Source organism: Babylonia areolata, chromosome 5 (assembly GCF_041734735.1).
Source record: "Babylonia areolata isolate BAREFJ2019XMU chromosome 5, ASM4173473v1, whole genome shotgun sequence".
Lineage (NCBI taxonomy): Eukaryota > Metazoa > Mollusca > Gastropoda > Neogastropoda > Buccinidae > Babylonia > Babylonia areolata.
The window spans coordinates 22,501,806-22,515,608 of record NC_134880.1 but is presented as its reverse complement, the minus strand read 5'-3'; the positions used below and the strand labels follow the sequence as shown (position 1 = coordinate 22,515,608).

Sequence of the window (13,803 nt, the reverse complement as noted above, 5' to 3'; positions counted from 1 at the left end):
CCATCCTTTACCCACCAGGCGCCATTACCGAGATTCGAACTCGGGACCCTCCGATTGAAAGTCCAGCGCTTTAACCACTCGGCTATTGCGCCCGTGGAGCTTTTGTTGCATCCCCAATCTTGTCCCTTGAGGACGCGCCAGGTACCCCAAGGCCTGGCTAAGCGCGTTGGGTTACGCTGCTGGTCAGGCATCTGCTTGGCAGATGTGGTGTAGCGTATATGGATTTGTCCGAACACATTGACGCCTCCTTGAGCTACTGAAACTGAAACTGACAGTAAAAACAACAACAATAGCAACAACTTTTATACATTCATGTGTGTGTGTAAGGCAGCGTCATATACGCACTTATGATTGTACAATCTTCCTTTTCTCCAGCTGTATTGTTTAATCAAGAAGGGAAATAAGATACAGAACATCCAGTCAGCAGAGCGCATTTTGTCGGACGAATAACTTTGCTCCGCAGTTCATGCACACGCGACTTGGCCTTCTGAATTTAACTTCTGCTTCAACTGCGAAAGAAAAGGCAGACACCGTGACAGAACTCAGAACTAAAAAAAAAAAACTAACCAAAAAAGCGTGTGTTTTTTTCATTCAAGGATTACGATTTTAGGCATGGCCTATTCTTCCGGAAAATCTGTCCTTGCTTGATAGTCTGATCGGGGTTTGACCATAAATGGCCAAACCTAGAAAAAATCGTTAAAAAAAAAAAAAAAAAAAAAAAAATCCAAGTGTACTGCACTCTTCAAACATTGTCCTTTCACATATCCATATCCAAAATATAGAAAGCTGGAACGTCGGAAAATATGGTTTTTGCAAGGTCAACCATAAGAGGTGTATGGAGCGCTTGGCAGAAAAACTGACATTATCAACATCAGCTGCAACAGCACATTCACATTAATTGAAGGAAAAGGGAGAAAGAGAGAAAACCAAATCGGTCGGGCGTTTGACTTCTGATCCAGTGTTCACACATCTAGCTATCTATCTATGTATATATATATATATATGTCTGTATCTATCTATCCATCTCTCTCTCTCTCTCTCTCTCTCTCTACATATATTATAAGATGTTCATTTAACCGTGAATCGTATCCTGTTAATGAGACAGAATTATTTGTTTGATCAATGACAGCATAATCCCCACCCGATGCTAAGAACCACCAAGTGGAAGTTCCATAGCAAAACTGAATCTTTTGTGGATTATTGTCCAGCCGACCGCACGGGGCCATAGCAGGGCTGAAAGGCCGTAGATATTGATCCCGTTGGGCCCATAGAGACAGAGACAGAGAGAAACGAACCGAAATGTTTTATTCAAATAGAGGCCTAAAGCCCCTTTCTGAAGGGGTGTGTGACCACATGTACATTGAAATCTAGGAATTATAACAATCCTGCTAATTACCACAGCAGCATACTGTACATTCCGTAATTGGCACAAAATCTTAGTCAAACGAATACTACAGCAATATGCCACACATTTCATAAAAAAAACAACACACTGGCAGAAAACAAAACAAACAAAAAAACAACAAAAAACAACAAAAACAAAACAAACAACAACAACAAAACCCCACCAAACAAAAAACTTCGATATTCATTATGGCATTCAACCTTTTCAAAGATATGTAGATGTAAATTGCGAGCCCATAAAGGGTAGTTTCATGTCGGGGTGACAAACAATAAATTCAATCTAAAACTACTAGGGCTGTTATGATACTTAGGAGAAAGAGAGAGACAGAGAGAGAGAGAGAGAGAGAGACAGAGAGACAGACAGACAGAGAGAGAGAGAGAGAGAGAGAGAGAGAGGAAAATTAGGCATTGGTACAGTGAAACTCATACACGCAAACCTAAAACATGCCAAGGAAATAGAGCTCTCCAAGGGAATAAACGTCTTAAAATATACTTTATTATTATTATTATTATTATTAATGACAAACACAAGTAGAAATGCAAAGACATGGCGCAGCAGATCCAATCTTCGTAAATCTGACTTTTGGGTGATAATTCAACAATATTCTGTTTCTTTGTATACACAAAGAAGAAGGTATGTTTATCAATGATATATCTAAACAACAACAACACCAAAAAAACAAAACAAAACCAACCAACCAACCAAACAAACAACAAAAACAAAATTCAGTTAAGATAAAACTGAAATTTGATATTTCTGCATCATCACTTTCGCTTCATTTACTTGTTTGTTTGTTTGGTTGTTGTTGTTGTTGCTGTTGTTGCTTGCATTGTTTCAAATCTGTATGGTTAGTAATTTTTTTTTTCTGTTCGGGCGTATTAATGGTGTGAATGTTTTTAATCAGACTGCACCCCATCAAAAACAACAACAACAACAAAAAAAGAGAAGAAACAACAACAACTTACAAAACAAAGCAAGCAAGCAAACAAACGAACAAAAAGCAACAACAAAAAAAAATAGAAAAACAAGAAAAAAAACAAACACCAACATCAACAACAATAACAACAAAACAAATGCAAGCAAATTTGCTAGCAAAAAAAACAACAACAACAAGCAAAGAAAACAAAACAATAACACCAAACAAATAACCATAACTACGTGTTCAACAAGTGTGAATTGAAGCAGTCTTTCTGTTCTTTGCCTGACGCCTTCGGGACAGTCACCTCTCGTTGTGAAAAGGGCTTTATCAGAACCCTGACATGCACGCATTATACAGATTGAATAAGGAAGATTTTCTGTCCTCATATTTAGCTGTTTCGTTGTTTAGTTTTCATTTATGCATTTTTACACGGACGCGTGTATACAAACACACACACACACACACACACACACACACACACACCGCGCGCGCGCACACACACACACAAATTGCACGCAAGCACGGACGCACACAATCACGCGAACATACTTATGTAGCTTACACACACACATACGCAAAACACAAAGAAGCTTGAATACTTTATTAAAACACACACACACACACACACACACACACACACTCTCTCTCTCTCTCTCACAAGCACACACACACACACACACACACACAAGAGAACAAGCCCGCGCTAAAATTGTTTTTTTGTTGTTGTTGTTGTTTTATGTTTGTTTTTTTGCCTTGAACATTGTCTGGCGCGCAGGGCTTATCAATCATGTTGAGGCACATTATGCCTATGTCATCAAACCTTCACTTCACCATTAATCAAACCGTGATCGTATGGTTATTTCTTTCCGTCAAAACAATACCTTAGGGTAAAAAAAACAACAACAACACCAAACACACAAGAACAAGAAAGAAAAGAAAAGAAAAACCCAAGAGAGAGAGAGAGAGAGAGAGAGAGAGAGTGAGGGAGAGAGGGGTGGGAGAGAGAAAGTGAGAGAGAGAGAGAGAGAGAGAGAGAGAGGGAGAGAGAGAGACAGAGACAGAGACAGAGACAGACAGACACTCTATTGTCATGGTCAATGTTGCCATCTGTTACAGAAAGTCATCTGCAGTTCAGAGCACACACACAACAACACCGCCCCCACGCCACCCCCACCCCCTCCTCCCACCACCACCACCACCACCGTCACCAACCACCACCATGGCCTTATCGAGCGCCGCAGCATCGGCGGCACTTCCCGCCTCCACCACCCACTTTTCATCACCGCCGTGTGGCCCATCAAGTTATCACGACGGCAATCAGTGAAACACATACAATATATCAACAAGCTTCAGAACTACGTGTTGCCAGCAGGACATACAGCTGTTGGCGCGCAACGCTGGGCACTGGACAGTGGAACGAACAAACACGTTCACAACTGGACTGTCGGAACGATCAACATTGGTTCCGGACAGTCAAAGGAACGAACGCGTTCGCGATTGGACAGTCGGAACAATCAACATTGGCACTGGACAGTCGAACAGTCAAGCGGAAAACGCACCGCTGGGAAAAAGAAAGAAAGAAAGACTGAGAGAAAGACAGAGAGAAAGCCGGCTTTTCTGTCACTACACCACCGAGCTGTTGCCAGGCTGCTGTGTGGATAGCCACTGAACTGAACTGAACTGAACTGCTGTGTGGATGGATGGATGGATGGACCGTGTGGCGGTCGCTTGAGTCTTTGCGGTCCACGGCACTACCATGAAAGTTTGATCATCTCGTGTGGGTAATTTAGTGTCTGTCCACTTGCCGTTCAGCACGGACACCGCACGGTGGACGACTCGTAATTAGGTTTGTGTACTGAGCTTGAAGGACTCCCGAGTCCGTTGTTTATCCAACAACAAGGACAAGCCCGGACTCTTTTGTGTAGTTTGTTTCTACGGTGTCCGTTGAAGAAAGTAACTTTTCGTTTATCCGTTTTTGTTTGTTTGAAAGTGCAGTAACCATCAGACTCAAACTGAGAGAATTTGGGTGCAGAAAATCAGTTTTGGACTTGCACACCCGTTGGAATTTTCCCCCACTCACAAAGAACCACTTGACAGTCACATAACCAAACTGCACTAACATTCAGAAAGACAACTCTGGGCAAAAAAAACCACAACACAACACAGCTGTGCCTGCAGTAGTTCAACTAATGCCAGTGGAAGAGAATTCCCGACAGACGAAGAAGCAGAAGAAGCAGCAGCAGAAGCCAGGAGAGGACCAGGACCCCAGCATGCCTCGCCCAGGACGGAACAGCTACGAGGAGCAGAAGCCTCCCTACTCCTACATCGCCCTCACCGCCATGGCCATCCAGAGCTCGCACGAGAAGATGCTGCCCCTGAACGAAATCTACAAGTTCATCATGGACAACTTCCCCTTCTACCGCAAGAACACCCAGCGCTGGCAAAACTCTCTGCGCCACAACCTGTCCTTCAACGACTGCTTCATCAAGATCCCTAGGAGGCCGGACAGGCCGGGCAAGGGCAGCTACTGGGCGCTGCATCCCATGTGCGGGGACATGTTCGAGAACGGAAGCTTCCTCAGACGCCGGAAGCGCTTCAAGGTACTGATGAAGTCCGCGGCGGCGGCGGCGGCAGGCGGCAGGGGTGGACAACCCCATGGTAGCCATGAAGACAGGCCTGGACCAGCACTCCTCCTTCCTGCACGAGCAGGCCAGGATCCGTCTGCAGCAGTGGGGTGTCGCCCCGCCCACCCGCTTCCAGCCCTACCCGGCCCTCTCCCCTCTGACTCTGTCCTCAGAGATGCAGTCTCCGGGTTCCAAGCGCTCCTTCTCCATAGAGAGCATCATGGCCCCGGACTACAAGTCCACGCCCGCCGCCAGGCTGCTTCCCCAGCACCCCTTGCTGAGGCCTCCGCTGCCGGCCTTCACCCACCTGGCCGCGGGCCTCTCCCCGGCCGCCCTCCTGGCCTCCTACGGAATGGACCTCCCACCCACCTTGGCCTCCTCGCTCTCCGGGCCGCTGGCGTCTCGCTTCTCCGCCGACCTGTCACTGGTGAAGCACGATGCCCTGACCTCCCCCGCACTCCCCCCCGTGCCCATCAAGCCCGCCCCCATCAACCCGCTAGGCCGCCCTTCACGGCCCGGGGGGTCCTTCCCCGGCCCTGCTGGCCCGGATGGGGCTGCCCCCCTCCCTGGCGTCCTCCCTGAGCGGCGCGGGGTCCGCAGCCCTGTCCCTAGCCTCCATGTCCAGTCTGTCCTCGGCGGACTGCTCGGCTCTGGCGTCCAGTCTGGGTGACGGCGGTCCGGCGGTCCTGGGCCTGGGGAGAGAGGGCATGGGTCTTCCCCGGGACGTGCTGACGGCTTCGGGCATCTCCGCGGACCTGGCCCGGGACCTGGCGTCGTCCGTGCTGAGCAGAGACGCTTCCCTCCTGGCCAGGGACCTCTCCAAGAGCGGGTCCTCCCCGAGAGACGGCAACCCCCCCTCACTGCTGTCCTCTCCTCCTTCTGCCAGGGATGGTGGGCCTGCTTCCTTCTCCTCCTCCTCCTCCCTTCCCGAGGCCAGAGACCGTTCCGCAGCCGCCCTCAGAGCGCCCTCCCCGGCTCCTCGTGGTGTAGAGGAGAGAGAGAGCTCTGAGGGCGCCTCCTACCCCCCTGTGTCCGCCTCTCCCTCCTCCCCCTCCCTCGATCTCTCCCCTTCCTCTTCAGTGCGCGTGGCTTCCTCGCCCGAGAGCTGAAGAAGACTGCTGGTGCGTTTACATCGGTGAGAGTTCAGTGTACAGTCGTATGTGTCATGGGTACTGTTTTATTATCATGAAAAAGAAAACAACAACAACAAAAAAAACAAACAACATGAACTGTAATTTTTCTCATTCCATCTTTTCATTTTCATTTGATTTTGTTGTTGTTTGTTTTCAATTGGTATGTGAAAACAGACTTGTCAATTGAAGAGAAAAAAACCCAAAAAAACTACAACCGTATTTTCATCATTTTTGGCATTTTGTCATCTTGCAGGCAGTGAGTTTGTACAGGAAATACTTCGGTCAAAAAGACAAGAGCAAAAACTGACGAATATGTGGATCTTATGTACTGTTGGTATTCCTTCATGTTCACTTCACCTGAACTGCGGGTAGAGGGGTGGGGGGTGGAGGGGGGGTGGGGTGTAGTGGTGTGGAGTTACTGTCCTTGCCGTGCAATGGCTATGTATGGAAGTCGGATCCGTGTTTTTTTTTTTTTTTTTTTTTTTTTTTTTTGTCAAGGGTTCGAGTTCCAAACCCGACTGAAGATTTGGCATGGGATGTGGGTTGCTGAAGAGAATCGGACTGACGGGAACAGTTTGCAACAGGAGCGTCATGATATTGATAAAGGAACACGCTTTTGCTTTTTCGGAAAGATAGCTCTTTCTGAAAGCGACACCCTGATATTATATATATATATATATATATATATATATATATATATATATATATATATATATATATATATATATAAACTCAGTGTCATATATATAATTATGACAGTTTCTCTACCTTGCTATTGATGAAAAAAAAACTTCATTCGGAATAGGATTTTTTTTGTTTTTGTTGTCGTTGAAAACATTGGATGTCTCTTACTCAGAAGTAATCTTTTTTCCCCCCTTTAAATACTGAATGAAGTAATTTTACAAACATATCGATCAACATCATCAAAAGTTACAGATGAGATAATCTCGGTTCCATAGGAAAAAAAAAAAAAAAAAAAAAAAAAAAAAAGAAAAAAGAAGAAAAAAAGAAAAAGAAAAGCATGTGAGTTACTCGAAGGACATTTGTCTTCACTCAAGGTAAAAAGGGAATAAGAATTATGATAACCGGAGATAACTTTGTTTCACAAATTTCATTATGAAAAATAATAAACATTCGTCGTGAGAAGAGGAATGACATCACAATCGAGACATATAGAACTTGTCATGCAGTGATCATTGAAAAAAAAAAAAAAATCACTCTAAAACCATTGACTCGGCCCGATGTTTGGCACGATTACTATATATCGAAGAGTATGTCAAAAGAAACAGAAATAAAAACTTTGTGTCTTTTCTAGTGCAATTATTAGCCGTCGCAGTTTTTCATTGACGCCCGTTCGCAAGCTGTAATTGTTAAGGTTGGATGACGTGTCTCCAATCTGAAGTACAGGTGTACGTACAGTCACAATCATTATTTTCGGTTCTTAGTTATCATTCTGGGGTCCCACCTGGGTAAAAAAACAACAACAAAAACAAACAACAACAAACAATTACTGACCATGAAGCAAAAGAAAAAAAAATCTCAAACAGTCAAAGAAATAATGTCATGACGAATTACTTTGCTCTCATACAGACTTTATCTTTTTAAATGATCATTTTTTTATGGCCTCTCATAATGAACATAATACTGTAGATCTATCGGGAGAGGGAAAAAAAAGGATACAAAAAAAAAAAAAAAAAAAAGAAAAAAGAAAGAAAAAAAGGAAAAGAAAAGAAAAAAGAAATCTCTCATTGGGAAATTCTGTCCTGAAACCAATGAAATGTGAATTAACCATCAATGAATTAGAACACAAAATTTGACGTTTCCCCAAAAGAGAAAATGGTTTAGAAATATACCACTCTAGATCAAATATGTGAATTTTTTTCCCCCCTAGTCTTTCAAAGATAATTCCATTTCCCTTTCTGTTGATGACGTTATCAGCAACGTCACTATGGACGTAAGTTTTACGTTGTAAGGCAGTCGAGGGGTTTTAACTATATAGGGTAATCACCTAAAAGAGAATTAAAAAAAAAAAAAAAAAAAGAAAAAAAAGTTGGGGCGGGGGGTGAGGGGGAGGGGGGACGTGGGGGGGTGGAGGATTGGGGATGGGGGTGAGAACCTGGGTCTGGGATCCAAGAGGGGGGGGGGGGGGAGGCGGGAGGGGGGGGGGAGATAAGAAGAAGAAGTAAAATGAAAGGAAGAAGAAGGCACGTCTGACGTCGTCAGGGTTTTTAGCTGTTCACAGTTGTTCTTCACTTTTTCAAACATCATTTCTTGTGCCAAACTGATGCTCCTAACTGAACCACCGAGGAGCTTGAAGACCACGACATGATCGTTATATGCAGAATTTGTCCCCGCGATTTCCCCTTTCTGTCTCTCTTTATTGTTAACGGTTGTTACTGTTCAAGAAATATTATCATCATTGTCATCATCATCCATCATCATTATCATGAAACTAAAAAAAAAAAAAAAAAAAAAAAAAAAAAGTTCCATCGTCTAGTGCGGCGATGCGAATCAGTCAATCTTCATTGTTACAAACTGTTGCAAGATTATTATTATTATTATTATTATTATTATGACAGTGATGTGTCGACACCCAGTAAAACGTAGATAGTGACGTAACCATGAATATGACGTGAAATTATATTGTTGTCGGCATATCTCTCCCTGTGCTTCAATGCTGGACTTGTATGTACTATATGAATATACGTGTGAGTGGCTCGACGTGATCTGCCGTGAATGTCTTGTTTTCTGTGTACATTGAAAATGCTTGTGATGGAGTGTATATATATATATATATATATATATATATATATATATATATATATATATCATTGTGACGCAGCACGCGAAAACTCGGCTTAAGTCGCATCCAGCGATTCTTAGCTGTACACAAAAACAAATAGGGTCAAAATTATCAAGATAGGGATTTTTTTTTTTATAAATATCGCATCTTCGAAGTCTTATCTTTGCTGTCGGTAAGTATCTTTGCACAAAACACCTTGGAACTGTAGTATTTTCAATGTTTTCAGGTGCATGCCTGTCAGAACCATGTATAAAAATACTGCACTCTTGCCCTGTTTCAGTTGCATGCTCAAAGCAACGAAAACGGGGAGATTCCGGTCTGCGAAGTAATAAATGGAAATGAGTAGTGAACAGGCATTAATCGTCTCCTCGAGACCTTCTGAATCAAGATAGCGTATGAATGTAGTCAGTTTTCAACGGTTATAATGGCTACCCTCTGTAAGTTGCGACTTTAGCCGGGTCCCATCGATTCTTCGAATTTTGCCAAGTTTCCGACTTAAAGTTAGGAAAAAAAAAAAAAAAAAAAAAAAAAAATCATTGAAAGTTCAGGCTTTCTGTGGAATATTTTAATTGATGTTGTTTCATTCTGTGGTGTGTGTGACTCACAAAAATTCATCGAAGGACCTATGTGTTCATAAAATCGACGCAACGTGAAGTGAACAAAATTAATATGGCGGTTCGCAGCATTCTCAAGGAATCCCAACAGTTAGCTTGTCAAGTGAAAGTATGACCTGTTGCACACATGAACTGTGAGTCTATCTGAACATATTTAGGCAACAGACATCTTGAAACTTTCTTCGTTAGGCTACAAATAGCTATGAAATTAGGCCACCCTTCACGCACCGGCCGCGTTACTGTAACTGCAGATCTAAATGTTGTCTCTCCTTCGAGCATCACTGTTGATTTTCAGACAGTCAGTGTGTTGATGTGTTACGTATATTATTCGTTTCAGACACTTTGCTTAACAGATTAAGCACTTAACATGTAATTTAGTCACAGTATAACCACTAGTAGTTGGGTTGTCTCTTTCCAACTGGGCAATGTTTAGTCTTTGTGACTATCCCTGCCATATGTACACAAGGATGTGCACTTCAAGTTGGTCTTGCCGCACTTGCACCTTTTTCTGAACACCACTGTGCAGGAGCAGTGAATCAGTTCTCTTGCGCTTTTGTAGAATGGTCCACAAAGGTCGCCACGACTTTCGCTCACCATTTTGCAATTCCCATTGTTCTAACTCCAGATGAAAACACTCTCTCGGAAAAAACTGCTCTCTTTGTGTGCCGTTCAAGAGCTGCTCATGTGGGTGGAGTATTTTCCAATACTTTTTCTTTAGCGAGGAGAAGCTGTCTGACCATGCTGACGACACGCTGCTTGCTCAGACAATCAAACAACTGGGCAACAAACTGCTCAACGATGTACTCAGGGACTTAGTCTGGTCATCCATCATCATCAGGAAAGCATTAGTAGTTTGCTTACGCAGTCCATGTGTTCCATGCTTTTTCTTTTGCTTCTGCCAACAAGCAAAGCCATGGTTTTTGCGCGATTCCTGCTGAAGAGGAAGGGATGGTTGAGTTAACAGTACTGATATGAATCTGATACATACATTTTGGATCACCATCTGATACTAGTGTTTTTCGAACCCAAGCTGTGTGCTGCAAACGAAACGATTCTGTCTTCAACAGCCCACATCCATCTTTATTTCATTGGTTTAAGATCATTGTTTTGATCTGTCAAAGTTTCAAGCTTCCTCTATGTTTGTTGCCACAAATATGTGGGTTTTTCCATGTGGCTGAATAATCTGTATTGCATGACGTCACTCCTCCACTTGCCATACTAGGCTTCGTTCGAGTAATGCAGAGAGAAAATAAGAATTTTCCTGTGCCTCTTTTATATGGAAATTTAAAGTGTATTCAGTTCTGAATCGTTTGACACCACATACGTATTCACGATAATTCTTGTTTTTTTTAAGTCATAGGCACACGAATATGTGTTGTTTTCACGAGCCGATTTCTCCATTTCTACTCCTTGGGCACACAAACTTAATAACAATCACAGAAAAAAACAAAAACAACTATGACAGATAGATTCCTTCTGGTTTTTTTTAATTTTAATCTGTGATTTTTAAACTTGTAGAAAGTATACAAATGTAAAAAATGATAAATTGCGACTTTAGCCGAGTTTTCGCATGCTGCATTATATGTATATATATGTATATATATATATATATATATATATATATATATATATATATATATATATATATATATAACACTTTTGTTTTTGTGTGTTTATTTTGTGGTTAAGTTACTTTTGGTGATCGTGGCTAAACACTGAATGCTTACCTGTAACAACAACAAAAGCAACAGTAATAATAATGATGATAATAATAATACTAGTAAAAATGATAATGATGATGATGAAGATCATTATTATAATCATTATGACAATGACTATTGTTATTATTATTATTATTGTTATTACTATTATTACTCAGTTAAAGGACGTACAGTTTTTCCATCAAATATTGGACATGGGCTGAGCTGAGTCGAGGTTCATGCTCGATAATTTATTAAGTAAGAAAGTAAGTATTACAAACCTATAAAGCTGGCTCGATCAGTAACATACTGTGTCTTTATTATTATTATTATTTCTTTTTTTAAACACGTAGGATAAACAGTCAATAAAACAAAAAACAAAGAAACAAACAAAAAAATAATCATCCAAATATTCATGTCAGTAGCATCAGTTTTCCGGTGGACGGTTCAAAGTGATGCATTGTTTGAGAACTTGGTTTCAATAAGCTGGTGTGTCGGCACGCGTGGAAATTTCGGGAGTAACAAGAAGATTGTACAGAAACGGAAACACACACACACACACACACACACACACACACACACACACACACACACAGACACGGACACACACACACACACACACACACAGAGTGAGTGTGTGTGTGTGTGTGTGTGTGTGTGTGTGTGTTATGACAGCAAAAACCAAGCCGACAAATCATCTTGAACAACAGCACATTTTCTCATGTGTAATCTCGCTGTCCCTTCTTTCTCCCTTCCTTCCTTCCTTCCCTTTCTTTCTCTCTTTCTTTTGTGTTTCTTTTTTTTGTTGGTTGGTACATTTATCCGTCATTCCTTCCTTTCAGAAATGTGTTTCATTCATTCCTTCATTCATTCATTCGTTCATTCGTTCATTTACATGGACTTGCTAAACTGATCGACCACTCGAAGAACCGGAACATTTTTCTCACGGTCTTAAACCTGCTTCAGTATGATGTATTAAGGTTTACTGTTGGTTGAATTATGAGTCATGGGTATATCAAGTATTATACATAATCCAGTATATGCACAGACAGAGAGAGAGCGAGCGAAAACGTGAAAATGTGTGTGTGTGTGTGTGTGTGTGTGTGTGTTATCATTTCACGAAAGAAGAAAGCAAAAAGAGTTTGTTTTGAGCGGAGGACTTCGGTCTTGAATTTCTCACGTGCGTATGCTTTGTCTACGGTGTTTTTTTTTTTTTTTTTTTTTTTGTTGTTGTTGTTTTTTGTTTTTTTTTTTTTTTGTTTTTTTTTGGTTTGTGATCTGATGATTATCATCAAAGGTGAAGAGCGTGAAATAAAACTACTGAAATTCAAACTTTTCTTTTCTTTTTTTTTTTTTTTTTGCACTGTCGAACAAGACAGACAGACAGACACAGAGAGAGAGAGAGAGAGAGAGAGAGAGAGAGAATTGAGGCACCACCTAAAGCAGCCACCCATTCTGTCGACTCGATCAGTATTGCACGACACGGCAGACTCCAAGCAATCGTTCCACAATATCACAACAAAATAAGGAGGTCTGGAAAACAGGAAAAAACCCCCAAACAACCGAACTCGGGATTTTAAATTTTTTATTTATTTATTTATCTATTTATTCATTTATTCTTCTTTCTTCATATGTTTATTCACATATACATAAACAGGTCTTTTATATTTGGACTCAGGTTCTGGGACCTTTAACATTTTCACCTTTAACTCTCTCCATACGAACGGCGAAAGAGACGACGTTAACAGCGTTTCACCCCAATTACCACCATCAAAATATTGCAAGCGGAAGGCTGTTATACTGAAGAGGTGAATGTTGACAAAGAATACCACAATTCTTACGACGGAAGCTAAAGGTTGGGTCATTCAGACACCCACTGGACATCCGAGGGGTCTGTGTAGAGAAGAGAGGACTGGCCGTACTGAGTGAGTTAAAGTTTCAGCTTCTCAAGGAGGCGTCACTGCGTTCGGACAAATCCATAATCTGATATACTACAACACATCTGCTAAGCAGATGCCTGATCAACAGCATAACCCAACGAGCTTAGCCAGACGAGTGCATGCATGCATGCATATATATATATATATATATATATATATATATATATATATATATATACATTTGTGTACCTATCAGGGTGGATTTCTTCTACAGGAATTTGCCAGAGGACAACACTGACTCTTGTTGTCTTGGGTTCTTTTTCAGTGCGCCAAGTGCGTGCTGCACACGCCGGGTGACCACGGTTTATATAGTCTCATCCGAACGACTAGACGCTCAGTTCGATTTTCTTGTCAAACTGGGGGGAAAGGGCGAAAGCTGAATTCGAACCCAGACCCTCCTCACAGACAGCCGTACTGGCTGGCATTCGAGCGTCTTAACCATTCTGCTGCCTTCCACAGGCTCACACAGAGAGTCAGCGCATCAGCAATCGAAAGCTGCACACTACACAGGATACAAAAAAAAAAACACCCCCCCCCCCCAAAAAAAAAAACCAAAAAAAACAAAAACCAACAACAAAAAACAAAACAACAACAAAAAAAAACAACAAAAAAAAAACAAGAGGAAAAAAAATATGAACCCATTTGGGAGAGGAGAAGTTGAGTAC

At 41.9% G+C, this 13,803-nt stretch overlaps 1 protein-coding gene across 1 annotated transcript; it reads left to right on the top strand.

Moving 5' to 3' along the window:
* Positions 1–4,071: 4,071 nt before the first annotated feature.
* Positions 4,072–5,764, top strand: LOC143282417 (forkhead box protein B1-like). The gene is given in 2 exon segments (XM_076588050.1): positions 4,072–4,939; positions 4,941–5,764. Coding segments are annotated over 2 exon segments (1,104 nt in total). The 5' UTR covers positions 4,072–4,513; the 3' UTR covers positions 5,619–5,764.
* The last annotated feature ends 8,039 nt before the right edge of the window (positions 5,765–13,803 follow it).